Raw genomic sequence first — 21,323 nt, 5'->3', positions numbered from 1 at the left:
AACCAGGGAGGGTTACATGAAATCCATGGAGGTAGATGAGGAAGGTGGGAGAAAGCAAAGCAAATCTGGTTCTGGGAAAGAATAGTCCTCTGCTATTTCAAAGGTATATTTTCTTTGATGCACAAAGACAATAGACAATTTCAAAGGTAAAGATTGACCTTTGTCAAAGAAGCTACAGGCCCACGTAGCCCTCATGACACACTTTTAGATAGGAATTGATATCTTCAGACCACCCTGTCTCTGAGTTTGTAAGACCCACCATGCAGGCCTCCCCTGAGCTTATCACATTTAGTATGTGGCCCATTTTTCATCTAGATCAGTGATAGCGAACCTACGACACGCGTGTCAAAGGTGAGACGCGAACTCATTTTTTTGGTTGATTTTCTTTGTTAAATGGCATTTAAATATATAAAATAAATATCAAAAATATGTCTTTGTTTTACTATGGTTGCAAATATCAAAAAATTTCTATATGTGACATGGCACCAGAGTTAAGTTAGGGTTTTTCAAAATGCTGACACGCAGAGCTCAAGTTCACCATCACTGATCTAGATAGTGTATATTCTTCATAACAGTGTGCTACTGGCCACTTCTTCCCAGCTTCCTCATATGCAGTGACGTCACAGTGGTAGCATGAAAGCAGCCAAGACAAGAGTATTTATGACATAGATGTTGGTAAACTCTACGAATCAAGGTGCCCCCCCTCAAATGCCCTGGACATTTATACTTACATATCATGCAAAAGAGGTGTGTGTGTGTGTGTGTGTGTGTGTGTGTGTATGTGTGTGTTTTCATCGGGAAAGAGAACCAGCAGTTCTGATTTGAATGAAAGAAAGGGAGAGAGCCAGATGACTAAGAAGTTTGACCTGTATACAGGGGTAATGGTGGTGCCATTTATTGTAAGGGGACTTAAAGGTAGGAAGGCATCTAAAGGGGGAGGATAATAAGGTTTGTACTCACTGGGTTTGGGAGGTCCATGGTTCATCCCAGATCATTAGGCAGTGGCTTTATGTACTTGGAGCTCAGGAGAAAAGCTTGTAATGGAGGAATGTACTTGAATGATCTGTATGCAGGTAGCACTTAAAACACGGAGCATGGGTATGGTTGCTCAAGGTACATAAGTAAGTAACAAGGTCAGAATGAAAAGGGCATATTAATATTACAAGGTGAGCAAGGAGGAGAGCCAGCAAAATGGGTTGATGTAGCATGGTCAGAGACACCTGGGGATAAACAATGGCAATGCCTCTGACCTCAATGGTCCTTTGAGAGAGGGAGGCTGGCATATAAACTGAGAATCTCAAAGGAGTAAGTTCTATCAAAGGGCATGAGGAGGGTGCTTGCTTTTCATGAGAGAGCACAGAGGACCCAGCGACAAACTTGACCCACTGGGTCAAGTTTTAAAGAGAGAGGGATGAGGAGCTCCTTTGATCTGTCAGCAAAACGCTGGAAGCCCAAGACAAGAGAGAGCCCAAATGGGCAAGTTTAATTTCCTCTGAAGATTCATTTGGTTTAAAATAAACCTGGCTGTCTTTTTCTAGGTATATTCCCTAAGCAGCAAATCATCACATTTTCCCCTTGAACCAAGTTATGCATATATGAGTATGTTCTAAAGTTACTTTAGATTTGTATGTAAAGGGGATCTTAAAATGTATATAATTCTAACCATCTTCCTCTGGAAAATAGCAGTTCTTTCGTTTTCTTTTGTAAACCGTCCCAAATTTAATGTGACATATTCCTTTTGGGTGCTGCCCTGGAAATGGCTATGTGGTGGGTAATGTTCTCCTTGCTTTCTATCTCCTTTATAAAACTCAGCCCTGCCCAAAGCGCTTTTCCTCCTCTCCTCTGCACAGGCCTTTCTATTGGTTCCTCAGAGGACAGCACACTGTTTAGATTTGGCTGGAAGTGCCTCTGAGCAGCAGATGCAGCAGAAGCAAGTACAGTGTATCATGTGGCCTCACTGAGCTGCCTTTCCATTAACATGCTGAGGTTGTTTAGAGTCGCTTTTTGAGTAACGCAGGAGATCAACAGCATAAGGCACTCAGGGGCTGCTGGTTGCTGGAGCATTTTCCATGTCACTGAATATATGGCATGGAGTGGTTTTAGCTCAGGGGAAAAAGAGCTTTGGGGAAAAATAAAAAAGGAACACTGAAGAAATTAATAATTTACTAGAATACACTAAATCCCACTGATTCAAACTCCTATTGAATTTTTGATGCTACCCTCTGCAAAGCTAGATTAAATTTTAAAATTGTTTCTATCTTTAGGTATTGATTTCCCCCTCCCCCTTTCTTTAACCATTGAACATTTGAAAGGATATCACACCACACATGCTCCAGATCACCACAGGAAGTTAGTAAAGGGTAACTACTACTTTGCCTCTACTTTTCTTCCTAAATCCCCATGGATTGCATTCATCAATTCCTCACAGGACTGTGCTCTGTGTATACTAAAAGCAAAAAGGTAGTGACTCCTATGTTTCCTTCCATTTGTGCTGTACTTAATTCCTACACTTTATCATCTAGGTTTATATTGTCATTTTACAGATGAAGAAACCTCAGGGAGGGTAAGTATATTGTATCACAGGGCTAGTAAATGGTGGGCCAGGATTGAAATCCACTCTAGTCTGTCAGTAACCATTATACATACTATTCTTCCTCCACAGATGTACTATGAATCTGTAATCGTATTTATTACATTTTATTGTAGTTATGTAACATGGCTCGGGCCCTTTCCTCATCTTTGTAATCCTTGTGCCTGGCAGTGACTGGAATAGCTCTTCTGCCATCCACTATCAACTCCTTCTAGCACCAGGCACTGTGGCACAAACAATTCACAAATTTATTTGTGATTTTTGTTTGGTATAAAAGATAACTCAGTCTGCAGTTTTATTGCCTTGTAGGACATTAACCTGTTTCATATCTGTGTCAGGCTTCCTGAAGACCACTTCTAGGTTTGATTTGTTAGGACTCGGCATATAACTGTACTCACCGCTACAATTTAGACAGCAAAAGGATACAAAGCAAAATCCACAAAGGGCAAAGAACCTGAGGTGAAATCTGGAAAAACTGGGCAAGAAGCATCAAAGAATCCTCTCCCAGTGGAGTCACACTGGATGAACTTAATCCCAGTCGTGTGTGACAGCCCAGAGTTTTTACTGGGAGCTGGCCACTTAGGCAATCTCTGCCTGGCACCTATGCCAGACAAAATTCCAGACTCCCAGAGGCAAGCAGGTCTTCAGCACAAACCACATTGTTTGCACAGACAGTTTATGCACAGTGAGCCACTTTTATCAGTACTGGGAGCCCTCCTAAAATTCAAGTTCCCAGATGCCAGCCAAGGGCCAATCTGGTATGCAGGTCTCTGAGGATAAGTTGTCAGGCTGCTGCTATGTTAACCCTTTTTGGCACAAGAATTTTATCCCAGCATTCTTTCTTCATGTTGTCAACTTTGTTTTATTTTGACAGACATAACTCTAGCAAGCTAAATAAAATCTAACCAAACCTAAATCTAAAATACACCAACTCAATAGTAGAGACTGACTACTGCAGTTATTTAAAAAAAAACAACAAAAAAACCTTGTATTTGTATTTAATATTTCTTTACTATATTTGCACTTCTGACAGTCCTCTAACTTAGATGGCAAGTACTTGCCTATTGAAATCTAAGGCACATATTGATAATAAAGAAATGTTTCTGCAGGTAGGCAATACTATGTAATAATTCCCTCTTTAGAATATGAAATATATCATTAAAATTTCCCCATTTAAATATATTACATATAAGCCAAAACTTAGAAATGATATAACCCCTGTATTATAGCTTTGAGCCTTAATTTTAAGTTTAAATATAACATGCAGAATAGTCTTTATTTTTTTAACTTTATTATGCTTCAGATGTTTCTCTAATCATTTTAAGTTTATTTTCCTATATTTTGTGAATTGATTTTAAAATCAGAATTTTACAAGTCTCCATATACAATGATACCAAACAAAATACGAAAATTTTAAGCTTTATTAATAATTCTAAGGAGACCAGAACACAATTAAAAGCTGACACAGTTAACAAAAGCATTAGGAGTTAAACATCTCTTGAATAAAAATATAGGAAATATAATAATGAAAAAAAAATCAGGGACTGAAGGAAGAAAATTTTCCAATTTTCTAGCAGCTGGTATATTCCGCCCTCTGATTCTGCAGGTTCTATATCTCTGGATTTAACCAACCATGGGTCAAAAATACTTAAAAAAAGAAAAACTCCAGAAGGTTGATTCCTAAAACAATACAGTATGATAACTATTTACAAAGCATCTGCATTGGAGTAGGTAGTACAAACAATCTAGAGCTGATTTAAAGTGTACAGTAGGATGTGTGCAGGTTAGACGTAAATACCACGCCATTTTTCTATAATGGACTTGAGCATCCTCAGAATCTGGTATCCAAGAGGTGGAGGGTGTCGTGGAACCAATCCCTAGAGGGTACAGAGGAACAACTGTACTTTCTTCACAATTTATATCACTTAAGTGCAAAGACATCATTAAATAAAACCTCATGTGATATCTACAAAATAATGGTAAGAGGAAAAAAACCTAATATCAGGATCTTCTGGATCCACTAGTTTACATACCGATTACAAAAGTGATTCTAGGTAACTACAGTTGAAAGCCTATCAATTAAGTCATCAATAGTGCAAACAAGAAGATGAATGTCTGCTTTTTCTTTCATTCGGTGATCACCATGTTTCCGAAGGATGACATCTACATCTGTGCTGACTACTCGGTCAGCAATCTGTATGGACGTGTGCCAAGATACAACATCATCCTTCATGCAATGGAGCAATCTTATAGGGCAGTTCACAGGAATAGGGCTATGTAATAAGCAATGGTGTTCAGCTTCTTTAATGAAACTATGCTGAATGTGATAAACTCCTTCTTCATTGTATTTTGATGGCATGCTCCACACGCCTTTCATCTCTATTTCCTTTTGTGCCTATTGAAAAAAATTAGGAAAATAGAAGTATTTATGAAATACTAACACATGCAATAGTATTAAACAATATAAGAATTTAAATAGAAAAATATGTACAATATAATATATATATTTAGGCATTTTAATGTCTTTTTTAATACCAGAAAGATTTGATTCAGTGAAATTGAGTGGCTAAAATCCACTGATTTCAGTGAAAAGCTGTATATCTAAAAGTTATACTTCTAAATATGTCTCAAATGATTTGAAAACAACAAATTCAAAAAATATAAAATGTATGAAACTATAGTATTATCATGGGGTTTTCTGCATTAAAAAACATGTGAACCAAATATTTAAAGCAAAAATGATACTAAGTTGTCTTTAAGCTATTCCGGATTGCTCTTGAATTTGTAATTTCAGTAATTAAAACTTAGTTTCACTGGTTATTAAATAAAGTGAAAACTATGCTAATTATTGAGACACAATAATGGTTGCATTTTAAACATCCCTACTCAAATAGCTGTTATCTGCCACTGAATTGAATGAATGCTGTTCATCTGAAGAACAAACTTCACAGAATGTTTTATGTCCTGAATCCTTAAAAAAAAAAAAAAGTTCAGAAATAGCAAAAATAGTGTTAACCAAAGAAAATGTGCAATATGCATGAGTTCTACACCAAGAAACGGTATCAAGGCAATGTGGTTGAGAAGCTTGGTTTCCAAACAGCTGTACATCCTGTCTGACGCCCTCTAGTGTCCACAGAAGGAGACGATGATTAGCGTCAGTAGAGAGGTACATCAAGTTCCTACACAGTGAGAAATGCTGGGTTTTAACACTTCAAAGCTAGAAAAAATAGTAACACTCCCCATTTCTGCTCCCTGAACATTTTTGGGCTAGCTGTTTGTATAGAAAAAAAAAAAAAATAGTGGTCCTAGTGTCCCTGCTCTTTCCTTACACATGCTTTTAAGTTAACAAGGGCTCAACATGTTTCTGTTAACTGTTTCCTGGTCTGATTTAGGATTAGCAAAAATGTGCTGATTGGCAGAATATAGATCTTCTCAGTCACTCAGGGGGTATCTACCATATACCATAATCCTCCCTTTGAGTGATGTGAACATACACACACAAATAGAAATGTACCTTAGATCTTGTCATTTCTCAATAATGAATAAAAGAAACCACCCTATTAAATCAACTCCATTCCACTCTGCCACAGTCTTAAAATAATTTCTTACCATGAGCAGCATTATATTAGCGAGCTAGAGGATGCAGTCAAGAGGTCCAAGGTTTAGATGCAGAAAGATGCAATGGTAGGAAAATTGAGCAGCATGAGGATACTGAGCAACTATGTATTACAAATAACCAAGAAAGTGAAAAAAACTCAGAAATAGGAGATAAGTGCAAGGAAAACCGACCTCACAATTTTAGACCTGATAGGAAATCATAAAGAACCTGACTGCAGACAATGCCATTTCTTAAGGAGACGGGAACAAGTAAGCTAAGAATAAACTTAAAACATAATGTATGGCACTGGGTTCAATGCAGAACTTGAGACATTTAACACTACATATGCTATTTTTTCTTATTTTTATTTCTCTTTTTCCTTCTGCTCCTTCACTCTCTAGAGCAGGGTTCTCAAACTTCACCTGAAAGACTTGTTAAAACAGCTTATGAGGCCACACTCCCAGTTTCTGATTTAGTAGGTCTCAGGTGAAGCTCAAGAATACGCTTTTTGATTTTTTTTACTGAATTAAATTTAATGCAGTGACATTGGTTAATACATTATATAGATCCCTAAGTTTCAAGTGTACAATTATGTGATACATTACCTGTATGCTCATCCCCCAAAATCTAGTCTCCTTCAGTCACCATATTTTCCCCTTTACCCTTTTTGCCCCCTCGCCCTTTCCTCTGGTAACTGCCATACTGTTGACTGTATGAGTTTGTTTACTTTGTTGCTGTCTGTTTTATATCCCACACTAGAGGCCTGGTGCACAAAAACTTGTGCACTTGGGGGGGGCGTCCCTCAGCCCAGCCTGTGTCCTCTTGCAGTCTGGGAAGCCTCGGGGGATGACCACCTGCTGGCTTAGGCCTGCTCCCTGGGGGGATTGGGCCTAAGCTGGCAATCAGACATCCCTCTGGCAGCCCGGGAGCCCTCGGGGGATGTCCACTTGCCAGCAGGGAGCAAGCCTAAACTGCAGTCTGACATCCCTAGTGCTGCTGAGGAGGTGGGAGAGGCTCCCACCACCACCACTGTACTGGCAGCCATCAGCCTGGCTTGTAGCTGAGCAGAGCTCCCCCTGTGGGAGCACACTGACCACCCATTCCCAGTTGTTCTGCTGTTAGGGTCAGTTTGCATATTACCCTTTTATTATATAGGATAGAGGCCTGGTGCACGGGTGGGGGCTGGCTGGTTGGCCCTGAAGGGTGTCCCGGATCAGGGTGGGGGTCCCGCTGAGGTGTCTGGCCAGCCTGGGTGAGGGGTTGATGGCTGTTTGCAGGCTGGTCATACCCCCTTCAGGGTGGGGGTCCCCACTGGGGTGCCTGGCCAGTCTGGATGAGGGGCTGAGGGCCGTTTTCAGGCTGGCCAAGCCCCCCGGTGACAGAAGCTCCCAGCCTCTCCTTTCTTTCTTTCTTTTTTATTCTGGGATTTATTTACCTTCTAAAATTGAAACTTTGTTGCCTTCAGTGGAGCTCAGAGCCGGCCGCGGCAGGCGGGAAGCTTGGCTTCCTCCACCACTGGAGCAACCAAGCCTCCTTCTTGGTCCAGCTCCATGGCTGCCGGCCGCCATCTTGGTTGGGTTAATTTGCATATAGTTGCTCTGATTGGTTGGTGGGCATGGCTTAAGGCATAGTGAAGGTATGGTCAATTTGCATGTTTGTCTTTTATTAGATTAGATATGAGTGAAATTACATGGCACCCCTATGTCCACTGTTCACTGCAGCACTATTCACAGTAGCCAAGATACGGAAACAAGTATCTTTCAATGGATGACTAGATGAAGAAGATGTGGTACATATTTGCAATGGAGTTCTACTCAGCCATAAAAAAAAATGCCATTTGCAACAACATTTGAATTTTGAGAGTGTCATGTTAAATGAAATAAGTCAAATGAAAACGGACAAGAACCATAAGAATATGCCTTTCTAAGAAGTTCTCAGGTGCTGAGGCTGCTGGCCTAGGGACTATACTTTTTGAGCCCCTGCTCTAGACTATTTTCCTTTCTCTAATTTTCCGGGCCACAGGCTTGCCAGGATCTTAGTACCACAGGTAAAATTTAGATCCCTAAGAAAAAATGCCCAAGGAAAACTCAATAGATTGTAATAAGTAAATAACATATACAAAAATAAACAACTATTACCCACTATTTCTTTACCCTTGCAGACAAATGAAGTGCTTAAACATATGTCCAATAATAAAGTATAATAAACTAATTACCTTCCCAGTTATTTCAGAAACCTCATTCTACCATATTTTGCTGAGGAATATACTAATAATGAAAAAGTATTCTCTTTGAAGATGAGAAGTAGGAGTAAAAAAAGAATGTCAACTAAATATCTAAGACAAAACTGGCTATCCCATCTCCTGTGAGCTAATTCTTGGAGAGCTCTGCTGAGAGGATCTGAGGCTGTTTACAGGCTAAAAAAAAAAGAAGTCATAATTGATTAGTCAAGTTTAATGTGGTCATAAGAATAGGTACTATTTCTCACATGCCACAAAGAGGAAAAGAAGAGATCATGATGCATGATCAAAATAAGTAAATGCAATTAATAAAGAAAATGTTGCTAAAAAAAGACATTTAAAGTGTTATTTCATTAATATGGCTCCAACATTTGCCAGAATGAGTTGAAGAGACTGAAGAAAAGGAAACCTTAAACAAGACAAAAGATGGGCCAATATAGTAAATCACAGGAATGATGACACATGAACAAATATTCAAAGAAAGAGGAAGCAGAAGGATGATAGGAGGTATGCCTATGACTTACCTCAACAGGAAGCTGATTAAACTCTGTCACTAGGCCATCTACAGCTGCAGCTACACCAATAAGGGCTACAACCTTTTCTGGCCGTGCAATTGCAGCGTGAAGCATAAGCCATCCGCCGAGGCTAGATCCAACTAGTATCTAAAATTGAAAATATGTGTAGTTTTAAAGAGCAATTTTTTTCTTTTCTATAAAGGCAGTGAGTAATTTAATAGAATTTATATACTTTTTTTCTTTTATATCCTTTGGCTCCCAGACTTTTAATAGTTGATACAAAGTAGAATTAAAATTATGATTACTTTTTGTTAAAGTATTTGGTCTACAATGGAGAATTATGACAATAAAATAGGTAAAATAAGTAAAATGGTACTTACATTTTATGAGGAAGTTAAAATGACAGAACAATTTTAAGTCAAATACCAAAATTGGTTGTTAAAATTTAAATAAATTTTCATATCAAAGAAACAGCTCAAATATCATGAGGGTATCATCAACAATGATATCATATTTAACAAAAATAGTCACCTGTGGTCCTTCAGCTAAGTCATCAATTATAGAAAGAACATCTTTTCTCCATTTTCCTACTGTAGACTCTTCTAAGTTACCTTCTGATTGTCCAACTCCTGAGTAATCAAACCTGAAAAAGGGAAAATACATATCTATATCCAGATATCTATCTAACTACATATTTGTTTCTCTGATTTTTAAGGAATATAGCACATTCATCATTATACAATGCCTAAAATGTATTAAATCCTATTGGCTTAACCATCAAATAGCCCCAAGAGCCATTCACTTTCTGATCTCCTCCACTGCTGGCAGTGGGGTCCACATCACTATCCTCTCTTGACTGATCTAAGAGTCTCCCTTTCCAATTTCCACCCTCATAGTCTATTCCCCACATTGTAGTCAGTGATCTTTTTAAAACAAAAATCATGTCTTATACAAACCCACCAAAGGCTTTCTATAATCCTATATAATAAAAGGTGAATATGCAAATTGTCCCCTCGGGAGTTCAAATGACTGGGAGTTCAACCGCTTGCTATGACGTGCACTGACCACCAGAGGGCAGCATGGAAGGAAGACCCTGGATGGCAGCTGGCAGCAGGGGGAAGGAAGGCCCCGACTGGCCCTGATTGCTGGCCAGGCCTAAGGACCCTATCCATGCATGAATTTCATGCACTGGGCCTCTACTCTTTAAATAAAATCCAAGGTCCTTACTACACTCTGGCCCCCAACTACCTCTCTGATCTCATTCCTTACTGCTCTCTCTCCCTCACAACCACATTGTCCCTCTTTCTTGAAGTTAATGGAAAACACTACCCATGTTCCTGCCCCAGAAGTTTTACATCTGCTTTTCTCTCCACGTGGAATACTCTACTTCCAGATATCCACTTAGATGGCTCCCTCACTTGACTCAGGCCTTTGGCTCAAATGTTACATCCTCAGAAGTCTCCTCTGACCATTCATTCTAAAATGGCACTCCTTCCATCATTCTCCACTCCCTTACCCTGCTTTATTTTCTTCACTAGAGGCCAGGTGCATGGAATTTGTTCATGGGTAGGGTCCCTAGGCCTGGCCATCGATCAGGGCCAATCAGGTTCCCCGCCTCCTGGCCTCCCCGCCTACCCCTTCCTTCACTCCCTCAGCGCCCTGCCCCATGGTGGTCTGCGCATGTTATAGCGAGCAATCGAACTCCTGGTCTCTGGGTCGAACTCCCGAGGGGACAATTTGCATATTAGCCTTTTATTATATAGGATAGCAAACATTGCTACTTGACATTATACGTGACATTTGATTATTTTGTGTGTGCTCTGTCTCCCACACTAGAATGGAAGCTCCATATGAGCACAGGCATTGTTTTGTTCACCACTGCTTTCCCAGTGCCTCGGTCAGTGCCTTGCACATGGTAAGTGCTTAGTATATACTTACTGAATTATTAGTGGAAAGGAAAGAGATCAGAATCAAATTAATCACCAGCCCATCCACTTAGTTTCTTCTCCTTCCAACTTCTTAGTTCTCCTGGCTCAAAGTCTGCCTGATCTTTGTGTGAATTTCACCTCTCCTCAAGGTCTCAATTCAATAAATCTACCACTCCTGTAGATTACCATAAACCCTAGTTATATTGAACTACCCACAATTCTAAGCCCATTCATAACTTTGTCTTTGTATGGTTTCCTACTGCCTACAAGACCCTCCTTTCCTACCCAAATTCCTAATTGTGTCACCTCCTTTGAGGAACTTTCTTTGAAACATATGCCCTGTTTAGAACCAGCCACCGTCTTATGTATGTACTCAATTAACACTTTTCATACTGTGTGTTGTAATCAGGTTTTGAATACAGTGGGGCCTTGACTTAGGAGTGTCCCGACTAACGAGTCTTTCAAGATACAAGCTGTCTCTCAGTCGATTTTTCGCTTTGAGTTGCGAGCTAAAATTCAGGTTACGAGCCAGCTTCAGATACCCCACCACTAGTTGGCGCAGCAAACGTCACAGTGAATGCCACAACATCAGCCCAGCATCACATGTCTCACTCATTCACTGTAATGATTTGACATACGAGTAATTTGAGTTACGAGCTCCGTCACGGAATGAATTAAACTCTTAAGGCCCCACTGTATTTGTCTCTCTCTGACTAGAATGTCAGGTCTCCAAGGTTGTACTGTCTTATTCAAAACTGCCTGCCCTGTACCATCCATCCTCACTTGCATTTTCCCCCCCTTACATTCTTTCCATTCTCTGCAATTTGGTAACACCAATATCTTGGTGCAGCTTTGTCATCTCAAAACCACCATATCACAGTAACCTGCTAACTGTGCTCTATGACTCTATTCTCTCTTTGGATGGATCCACTTTATAACTGACAGGTTTTTCCTAAAATTATATTGATATGGCATTTATTTCAATGGCTCCCTGTGACATACAACATAAAAAATTAATACTTTAGCCTGTATTTTTAGGCCATTATATTCTGGTCACCCCAGACTGACCTTTATTATTTCATCAAAGGAAACTACTGCTTTGGCCAAATTGATCAACTTGCTGCTCCTAAAGTAAGCTCTGTTTTCTTTCTCTGTTGCATGAGTCATACTATTTCCTTCACCTGAAATACCTTTCCCCATCACCTTCATTACTGATCTCCTCTCTCAGAACTTCGTACAAATGAACCTTTTTTTTCTGGAAAGACTTTGCAGAAAAATTGAAGAAAAAAAAATCTCTAGCTAATGAAATTTCTACAGAATTCATTATTATCAATCACAATCAAAACCTGCTTTATAAGACAGTTTGTGTTCATATGTATGTCTTATCCCCGAGACTGTCTTTGCATTCTCCATAGTGACTAGGTATGTAAACCTCACAGTGAGTATCATAATACATTCTAAATGAATAGAAATGGAAGGTAAAAGTAAAAAGAATTATTTTATTCAAATTTAAGCTTTCATTTTTTTTCTGATTCTTAAAATCTTGTAAAAACTAATAAATTCCAATGTTTAGTATACATGTAAGAGTATATATGTAATATATAATACATATTTATTTCCTTACAGATAAGGGATTTGTAAGTGATGATGGAGAAGAAATAAATTAAAATTTTCTTTAGGTGTCTAGTGAAATGACCCTTAGGAAATTGGGCAACAAGGCAGCTGCTGAAGTCTAAATCACAGTAATTATTTCCTCTCAGTCCAGGATACATAGGAGACCAAGGAAAAGAGGAGAGAAAGGCCCCAACTAGTCCTCCTTTTCTTCTCCTTGATAGGCAATTGGGTATTTCTCCTTGCTGCATTTTTTATATTTTCCTTCCAAATATATGGTAAAGATGCAGAATACATATAAAGACACTTCATAAAGGAAATTATAACCATTTAGTGAGACTAATAGGTTGCAAGTAAAAACCCTAACCAAAAGTTAAAGATAATTCAAATATATTCAGCAGTTTTAGGACTTTTAAACACAGGAACAAAATCTGTCCTAGCCGGGCCAGAAAGGCTTAGTTGGCTGAGCAATGTCCCCATGCACCAAGAGGTTGTTGGTTCTATTCCCAGTCAGGGCACATGTCCTGGTGTCAATCCCGAGTATCAGGTGAGAAAGAAAATTGGGGATTTAAGTGGATAGAAAAGTCTTTATAAAAGAACACTGAAGAATAGTGCAGGAAGCAGCCAATTAATATTTCTTTCTCATCGATGTTTCTCTCTCTCTCTCTCTCTCTCTCTCTCTCTCTTCCCCCCTTTCTCCATCTCTCCTCCTCCCTCTTCCCTCTCTCCCCCTCTCATTTCCTCTCTCTGAACTCAATAAAAACATATTAAAAAAAAAGTCTGTCCTAGTAGCCTCAATACTCTAGGACATATTCCCAAATCTAGAATTAAATATTCTATTAGGAATAATTATGCTAGAATACCAGCCCTAAAACAAGATGTTATAGTCCTTAGCTCTGACTCAATTTTATTTTAGGCATGGTGACAGGACATTACGAATACATTTTCATATACACAGATGTACTACTTGTTGTATAATACATAAAACTAACCATTTCCTCAAGATCTAAATTTTACAGCCAACAATCACAACAAAAGTAAACTGAGAAACTGAAGTATAAATAGAAGATAAAATCTCTTATAACAAGCTAAATGCAATAGGTAATGGTGATTAGACTGTAATGGACTTTTGATAAAAGCAAATAACAGACTTGATCAAATTAAAAATTTGTAGTGAAAGGCTATCCTTTTTAAAGGTTTAGTAGTATAAAGATACTAGAGGCCTGGTGCACAAATTCTTACACCAGTGGGGTCCCTCGGCCAGGCCTATGGGATTGGGCTGAAACTGGCTCTTCAACATCCCGAGGGGTCCCAGATTGTGAGAGGGCGCAGGCCAGGCCTAGGGACCCCAACGGTGCATGATCAGGGCCAGGAAGGGACACAGGAGGTTGGCCAGCCAGGGAGGAATCTCAGGAGGGCTACAGGGCATGTCTGGCCTGTCTTGCTCAGTCCCAATTGGCCGGACCCCAGCAGCAAGCTAATCTACCAGTTGGAGCATCTGCCTCCTAGTGGTCAATGCACGTCATAGCAACTGGTCGACTGTCTGCTCCCCAGTGGTCAGTGCACTTCATAATGAGCGACTGAGCGGCCTTAGCATATCATTAGCATATTACGCTTTGATTGGTTGAATGGACAACTGGATACTTAGCATATTGGGCTTTTATTACATAGGATACATAGACTGCATTTTAACACCATACCACTTAATAGTCTACAAACATTATAATTTTATTATGATTACTTAATATACCTTTAAAGTGTATTTTACATATATCCAAAATGCAGAAAACCTACATATGTCTTATAGGGAGATAGAAATGGATAGCTCTCCCAGCCTCAATTTAAATTTAAGAACTGGAAAAAAGGTGATTTCTTGATTCAAAATATTTTAGGGACAAAGAGGGAGAATGATGACAATATTTCTGTTATGATATTTTGCTGAGGCTAGTCCCCTTCCTAGATAGCTCTTCCTTCTTATCTCAAACCTAACTATTCTTCAATGTTCCTTTATAAAGACTTTTCTATCCACTTAAATCCCCAGTTTTCTTTCTCTCACCTGATACAATAAAGGATACTGCTCTTTTGACACTATCACTTTCTGATGAGTATTTTCCCCAAATTACTCATATGCATTTTCTCCTGTTTCCCAGCCTTATAAAAGGTTCTTTAAGGGTAATGACCATCCTATATAATAAAAGTCTAATATACTAAGTGTCCAGTTGGTCGTCCGTTCAACCAATCAAAGTGTAATATGCTAATGCTATACTAAGACCGCTCAACTGTTTGCTATGATGTGCACTGACCACCAGGAGGCAGACAGTTGACTGGTCGACCAGTCGCTATAACATGCACTAACCACCAGGAGGCAGACGCTCCAACCAGTTGGTTAACTTGTTGCTGGGGTCTGGCCGATCGGGACTGAGCGAGAAGGGCCAGACATGCCCTAGCCGACTGGCCAACTTCCCGTGTCCCTCCTCGGCCATGATAGTGCACATTGGGGTCTCTTGGCCTGGCCTGCGCCCTCTCACAATCCGGGACCCCTCGGGGGATGTCGGTGAGCCAGTTTCAGCCCGATCCCATAGGCCAGGCTGAAGGACTCCGCTGGTGCACGAATTCATGCACCGGGCCTCGGCGGTTCTCAACCTGTGAGTTGCGACCGTCGGAAAACACAGATAGCATGTCAGATATTTACATTACGATTCATAACAGTAGCAAAATTAGTTATGAAGTAGCAACGAAAATAATTTTATGATTGGGGTCACCACAACATAAGGAACTATATTAAAGGATCGTGGTATTAGGAAGGTTGAGAACCACTGCCTAGTGCAGTGATGGGGAACCTTTTGAGCTTGGCGTGTCAGCATTTTGAAAAACCCTCACTTAACTCTGGTGCCATGTCACATATAGAAATTTTCTGATATTTGCAAACCATAGTAAAACAAAGACTTATATTTTTGATATTTATTTTATATATTTAAATGCCATTTAACAAAGAAAAATCAACCAAAAAAATGAGTTCATAGGTTCGCCATCACTGGCCTAGTGTTTTATATTTCACAGTATCCAATACAGTGCTAGAAAGTCTACTTGCAAAAGATACACCAGTCTTCAGAACAAGTTAATAGATTTTTTAAGAGTTCTGAGAATGAAAATGAAACCATTATTTAATCTGATAAAAGAACTAAGACTAAATGCTATATAATTGATATAATTTTTACTATTATGATAAACAGATACTAGTAAAGTCTAAAAGTTTTTATTATTTTATTCCTAAAAGCTGTATTTTCTAGATCTACTGAGCAAATGTTAGTGGAACTACCTTTTTCTAGGCTGTTCTGAAAATAATTCAGAAATTACCTTAATCAAAACTCATTTTTTTATGATGAAAATAGATTGTGTTTATTAACTGACTTATCTGTCACAGTTATTGCTAGAATTGATTCTACGACCCATGTTTCTTGAATCCAGGCCAGTACTCTTTCTATTAAACTATACTATCTCTTCTGGCAAATTAAGCACTAAATAAATAATTGTTATAGGTAAACAAACCTAGTAACAGCAACATAAACATGTTATTTTACTAAAATAATTATCAGGATAAAATATTACAAATTGTGAAATCAAGTTTTAGTTAAACACCATATATCCCTATTTATACTTATATATTCAAATTACAGCAGTGAGGAGAAAGAAAACACAGGAAATGTGAATTATATAATACTAATTTTACAATACAGGGGGCCCTCCAATGTTTTGTTCAAGGCTGTTCCATTATAATGTTGATGAGATGCCACAGGCATTTAACTCTTATTTATATCAATTAGTCTATGGTAAAACTGGCTTGTTTATATGTCATTTCACTTAAAGTTGCAGAACTTATCAATGACATTAACTGATGACTTACTGTACTTTTAAATGCATATATATTATTTTTAAATACATATTTTAAAAAGTAAGTAATAAACAGTGGGAAGTAAAAGTCCTTAAGCCCCAAATGGAAAACCACAATATAATCACAAGAAAGCCAACTATAGTATATTGGTTTGTTGTCTTATTAGGTTATTGTAGCTAAAGAGCTTAGTTATCATTAGTTTCCTTTCCTGCCAGCATTCAATGTGGCACAAAGACTTTTTAAAAAGGTCCTTTAAAGGTTGCATTTACAAGCACCCTAAGTCACAAGAAAGTTTACAACCATTAAAATAAATTAATCTATAAAAATGCTGGCACTTGCTTCAATTGGTTAGAGCAGAAGTAATTCTCCCCTGCCATGCTAAACGGTAGTAATATTTTCTCTGAAAGGTGTTGTTCCTACCTTATATAGGCGTGACCTAGAGATTTGCAAAACTCCTCAATCGCCAATGCTTTTGTACCAGTCATATTAGAAATATAGCCAGGGAGGAAGATAATTCCTGGACTTTTGCCTTTTAGTTTCTTATAAGCCAGTTTTGGAAGGTCTGGACGACTAAGGAAAGAGACTGATGCCTTTTGTCTGCAAGCTAAACAAAGTACACAAAACATAAACCATAGTTTGCAAATACAGTTTTTGGAAAACCATATATATATATTTTTTCAATCTTAACTTTAACTTGTCAAACTGATGTCAAATACTACTTCCACTTAATAGAAAACACAAAACATTGATGTATTCTATTCGTCTATGCATATTCTATGACAAGTGTGTGCATATCTTCATTTCAAAATCAGTACCTTCTTTGAGTAAGGTCCAATCTTGCTTCTTCAAACACGTATGAAACCTTCCACTCCTTTACTGTGGCTACAAAAACTTGTCAGTCTCTTCCATGTGAACTGATAAAGTTTACCTCATTCTGGATTTAAGAAGTTGATTTTAAAAAATTAAATTGGAGACCTTAAAACTATTACTTTTACATGTAAGCTTGTTTCAAAGTTTCCATGTATAGTGAAGTATTCCAAATTTAAAACTTTCAGTGAAAAGCAGGGCTAGAAGGAGCCAGTTACGTTGGTTGGCAGATTGTATAAGCAGAAATGTTCATTTTCCGTTTCCCTCGGTCAGCACTCAAAAATCCTCCCTATCCTCTTAAGGTTACTTCCCAAGACAAGAATGTCTCCGTGAGACAATCATTGATTTAACCTCCGTAAGTTTTAAGTGGACAGGTTAACATTATATCCATAAAGGATCTTTGTACAATAAGAATTAGTTCAAAGCCTGGTGCTTCAGTGCTCAATAGATGAACTGGAACTTCTTTAATGAAATGTAACGGTTAATGAAATGACACACTACACTAGAGAAACATGTAACACGTCTTTTGATTGTGTACAATTAAATGCAAGTTAGACTGATTATAAACATTTAAAAATTTTAACTCAAAACAATGAGTATCTGCAATGACAATTCCCATTCCAAACAATCATGCATCTGAGTGCCCAAGGTGTGGACAAAACAAAACCAAAAGATAAAAAGGCAAACTTCAGAAAGACAGACTATATATAGGTGTCCCCCAAGATTGTATATACACTTTGAATAATTATTAATTCCAATGGGTTAAGTCTGAAAAGAAACATCAATGGAGCTCAGCTGTTAGGTGTATATACTTTGGGGGGGGGGGGGGATGGAGGGGGAGACACCCTATAGATGGGAGGGTGGGGCTGGAATAGGAAGAGGGAGGAACCAAGCACAAGATAAAGAAAATAGTAAAGGGCTCTGATTTCTGGTTTAAATGACAGTGTTCTTTATCAAGGAATGATGATGGTTTTCACGGAGCGGGAGCATCGAGAAGACAAAATGAGAAAGAAGGCTCGATCTTTATACACTTTTACAACGAGACTGTTCCAACAGTAAATCCCCTTAGGTCCAAGGAGGGGAGGTCTACGTCCCTTCACAGAGTCACGATCTGAAAAAAACCCTACAACCCGCAGAGAAAAAAGAAAGAAAAATCAACTAATAAGCAAACGCGGTAAATGCTCGTTAACTTCCCTCTTCGGCGATGAGCGCAGGGGAGGCGGGCGGAGAGCGGGACCCTGGCGGAGCGTCACCCGCTCGCAGAGGCCGGGCCCCGGGTCCAGGACGCCCCGGGCCGCCGCGCTGCTCTCGCACAGCCTTCGCCAGAGCTGCCGAAGCCGCCTACGACTGGGGTACTGAACGGGACAAGGACATTTTTGAACGGGGCGCCAAAAACGCACAGACAGGAACGGGTGAAACCGGGATGTCCGAAAGAACGCTTTCTGTTCCCGTCTTTCGGGCACTAACCTGGGAACCACCGTGGCGCCTTCTCGGGCTTCCGAACGAGTAACGTGCAGAGGCCACGGTGGAAGCCGAAGGAGACGGCCGTGCAGCCCCACCTCCGACAAGGACCCGTGGCCGCCGCAGCCGCCATGCCCACTCCAGCCATCTTCCCAGCGCCCCCCGCGCCCCGCGCTGACCTACGGAAACGCCGCAGGGCGCAGAGGAAGCGAGGCTGCGCATGCGCCCCGGCTGGAAGACCGGATTGGCTAAAGAGCGCCCGGAAGACTCGCCGCGCTCGGAAGCGCGCATGCGCAAAGCGGCGTCGCTCTGGCCCGCTTTCGCTTTGGGGCAGTTGGTTCCCTCTGGGGCCTGCGGGTAGCTACTGACTCAGCGGGCAGGTAGGTATTGCAGGATTGCAGGGCAGGAAGCAGCGAGGAACCTTTCCAAGGTTCTTAGCTTGGAAACCCGCTGTCTCATCGACCTGAGGACTCTAGGGAGTGGAAGCATAAAAGCTAAGCTTGATGCAGTACAAGTCGCTCTCACCCTCTTGAGTTTTTTTTTTGCATTTTTATTTTTAAACTTGATTTTTTTTTCTCCATCACCATTTATCCTCCCTATATCTCCTCCACCTCCAACCCCCTGACAGTTCTAACCTGTACTGGAGAGGCTTCCACAATCTGACCTTAAACATACTTGTTTAAAGAGTGGAACAGAACATTCATCCTCCTCCCCTTTCTAAATTCGATTTTGTTCTTGCTCTTGCTCTTCCTCTGCCTGACTACTGAGTCAGTCTGACCCTTGCCTCACGTTATATGCAAAAATAAGTCCCAGTAGATTAAAAAAAAAACAACACTCTCTCTCTCTCTCTCTCTCGTCTTCCTCTTTAAAATCAATAAAAACATATTTATAGGTGAGGATTTTTAAAAATCTCAATAGAAGAAATAAGTACATTTAGGAGAATATTTTTAAAATATATTTTTAATTGATTTTTCACAGAAAGGAAGGGAGAGGGATAGAGAGCCAGAAACATCGATGAGAGAGAAGCATCAATGAGAGAAACATCGATCAGCTGCCTCCTGCACACCTCCTACTGGGGATGTGCCCACAACCAAGGTACATGCCCTTGACTGGAATCGAACTGGGACCTTTCAGGCCGCAGGCCAACGCTCTATCCAATGAGCCAAACTGGTTAGGGTAGAAAGAACTTAATCTTAAAACCTGAAATTCCCAAATCATAAAGAATAAAAACATTTGACTATATACAGATTTAAACATTTTTAATGTATTTTTATTAATTTCAGAGAGGAAAGGAGGAGAAAGTCATTGAAATATCAATGATGAGAGAGAATCATTGATCAGCTGCCTCCTGCCCCCCTCCCCCCACCACTGGGGATGGGACCCACAACCCCGGGCATGTGCCCTTGACCAGAATCGAATCCAGGACCTCCTGGTTCATAGGTCGAGGCTCAACCATTGAGCCATGTCAGCCAGGCCTAAACATTTTGAATGGTAAAAGGTGCCTCTAGTCAAATGAGAGTCCAGAAAAATTTATTTTACAGCACAACAGAACATGAATACTTCTATTTAATCTGCTTCTAGAAATGATAAAAAATGTAATTCCAATAAAATTGGTCAGTGGCTATGAATAGGCAGTTCATATGTGTAAACATGATGTCCAACCTCACTATTGGAAAATGTGAATTAAAAAAAATAACATGCCATCTTTCCCCACCCATCAGATTGGCAAAAATTAAAAACAGCTATTATTGTCAATAATCCTGGGAAACTGGTACCAATATATGGCTGGTGGGAATGTGAATTACTAAACTCTTGTCAACTAATATGATCACATATTTATAATTTAAAATACGTACCATTTTCAACACCCCTGATCCAGTAGTCCCATTTTGTGACTATCCTATAGAAAACAATATTAACACATACGGATTCATATTATTACTACAGCACTAGTTTTTTGTTGTTTTTTTTTTAATCCTCACCCAAGGATATTTTTCCATTGATTTTTTTAGAAAGAGTAGAAGAGAGAGGGAAAAACAGAGAGAAATATTGATGTGAGAGAAACATTGATTAGTTGCCTCCTGCAGGAGCACTGACCAGGGCCTGGCCGGGGAAGAGCCTGCAACTGAGGTACGTGCCCTTGACCAGAATCAAACTCTGGACCCTTCAGTCTGCAGGCTGACATTCTATCCACTAGCCAAACTGGCTAGGGCAACTACAGCATCAGTTTTAGAAGCAAACAGAAGAAAAAAATGAAATGGCCAATAATAGAAAAATCCTATATAATAAAAGCCTAATATGCTAAGTGTCCAGTTGTTCAGTGACCCGTTCAACCAATCAAAGCCTAATATGCTAATGATATGCTAAGGCCACTCAACCGCTCGCTATGATGTGCACTGAACACCAGGGGGCAGACGCTCCAACTGGTAGGTTAGCTTGCTGCTGGGGTCCAACCAATCGGGACTGAGCAAGATGGGCCGGACATGCCCTGGACCCCTCCCACGATCCCTCCCTGGCTGGCCAACCTCCCGTGTCCCTCTCCTGCCCCAATTGCGCAAAGGATGTCCTACTGCCGTACCTAAGCCATCAGTTGGACAATCCCTGAGGGTTCCTGGACTGCGA

General features: G+C 39.9%; 1 protein-coding gene across 1 annotated transcript; it reads right to left on the bottom strand.

Moving 5' to 3' along the window:
- Positions 1 to 3,993: 3,993 nt before the first annotated feature.
- ABHD10 (abhydrolase domain containing 10, depalmitoylase) lies at positions 3,994 to 18,886 on the bottom strand. The gene is made up of 5 exons (XM_070406168.1): positions 18,708 to 18,886; positions 16,794 to 16,977; positions 9,474 to 9,585; positions 8,952 to 9,089; positions 3,994 to 4,985 (listed from the first exon to the last, which is right to left on the bottom strand). The coding sequence occupies exons 1-5, from the start codon at positions 18,847 to 18,849 to the stop codon at positions 4,641 to 4,643; spliced, it is 921 nt and encodes a 306-aa protein (XP_070262269.1). The 5' UTR covers positions 18,850 to 18,886; the 3' UTR covers positions 3,994 to 4,640.
- Between the last annotated feature and the right edge of the window lie 2,437 nt (positions 18,887 to 21,323).

This window comes from Myotis yumanensis, unplaced genomic scaffold (genome assembly GCF_028538775.1).
Source record: "Myotis yumanensis isolate MYYU_CA2020_CCGP unplaced genomic scaffold, mMyoYum1.0.hap1 SCAF_2, whole genome shotgun sequence".
NCBI lineage: Eukaryota > Metazoa > Chordata > Mammalia > Chiroptera > Vespertilionidae > Myotis > Myotis yumanensis.
The sequence above is the reverse complement of the archived record's forward strand: the minus strand, read 5'-3'. Positions and strand labels throughout refer to the sequence as shown.

What these genes read in the sequence shown, in the direction of transcription:
- ABHD10 (XM_070406168.1), bottom strand. Translation starts at nt 18,849, where the DNA reads ATGGCTGGAGTGGGCATGGCGGCTGCGGCGGCCACGGGTCCTTGTCGG. An exon ending in CTAGGTCACGCCTATATAAG is followed by an intron (nt 9,586 to 16,793) that starts GTAGGAACAACA and finishes TCCCTTTTTCAG; the next exon opens with GTTTGATTACTCAGGAGTTG. An exon ending in TTAATCAGCTTCCTGTTGAG is followed by an intron (nt 4,986 to 8,951) that starts GTAAGTCATAGG and finishes TTTTTTCAATAG; the next exon opens with GCACAAAAGGAAATAGAGAT.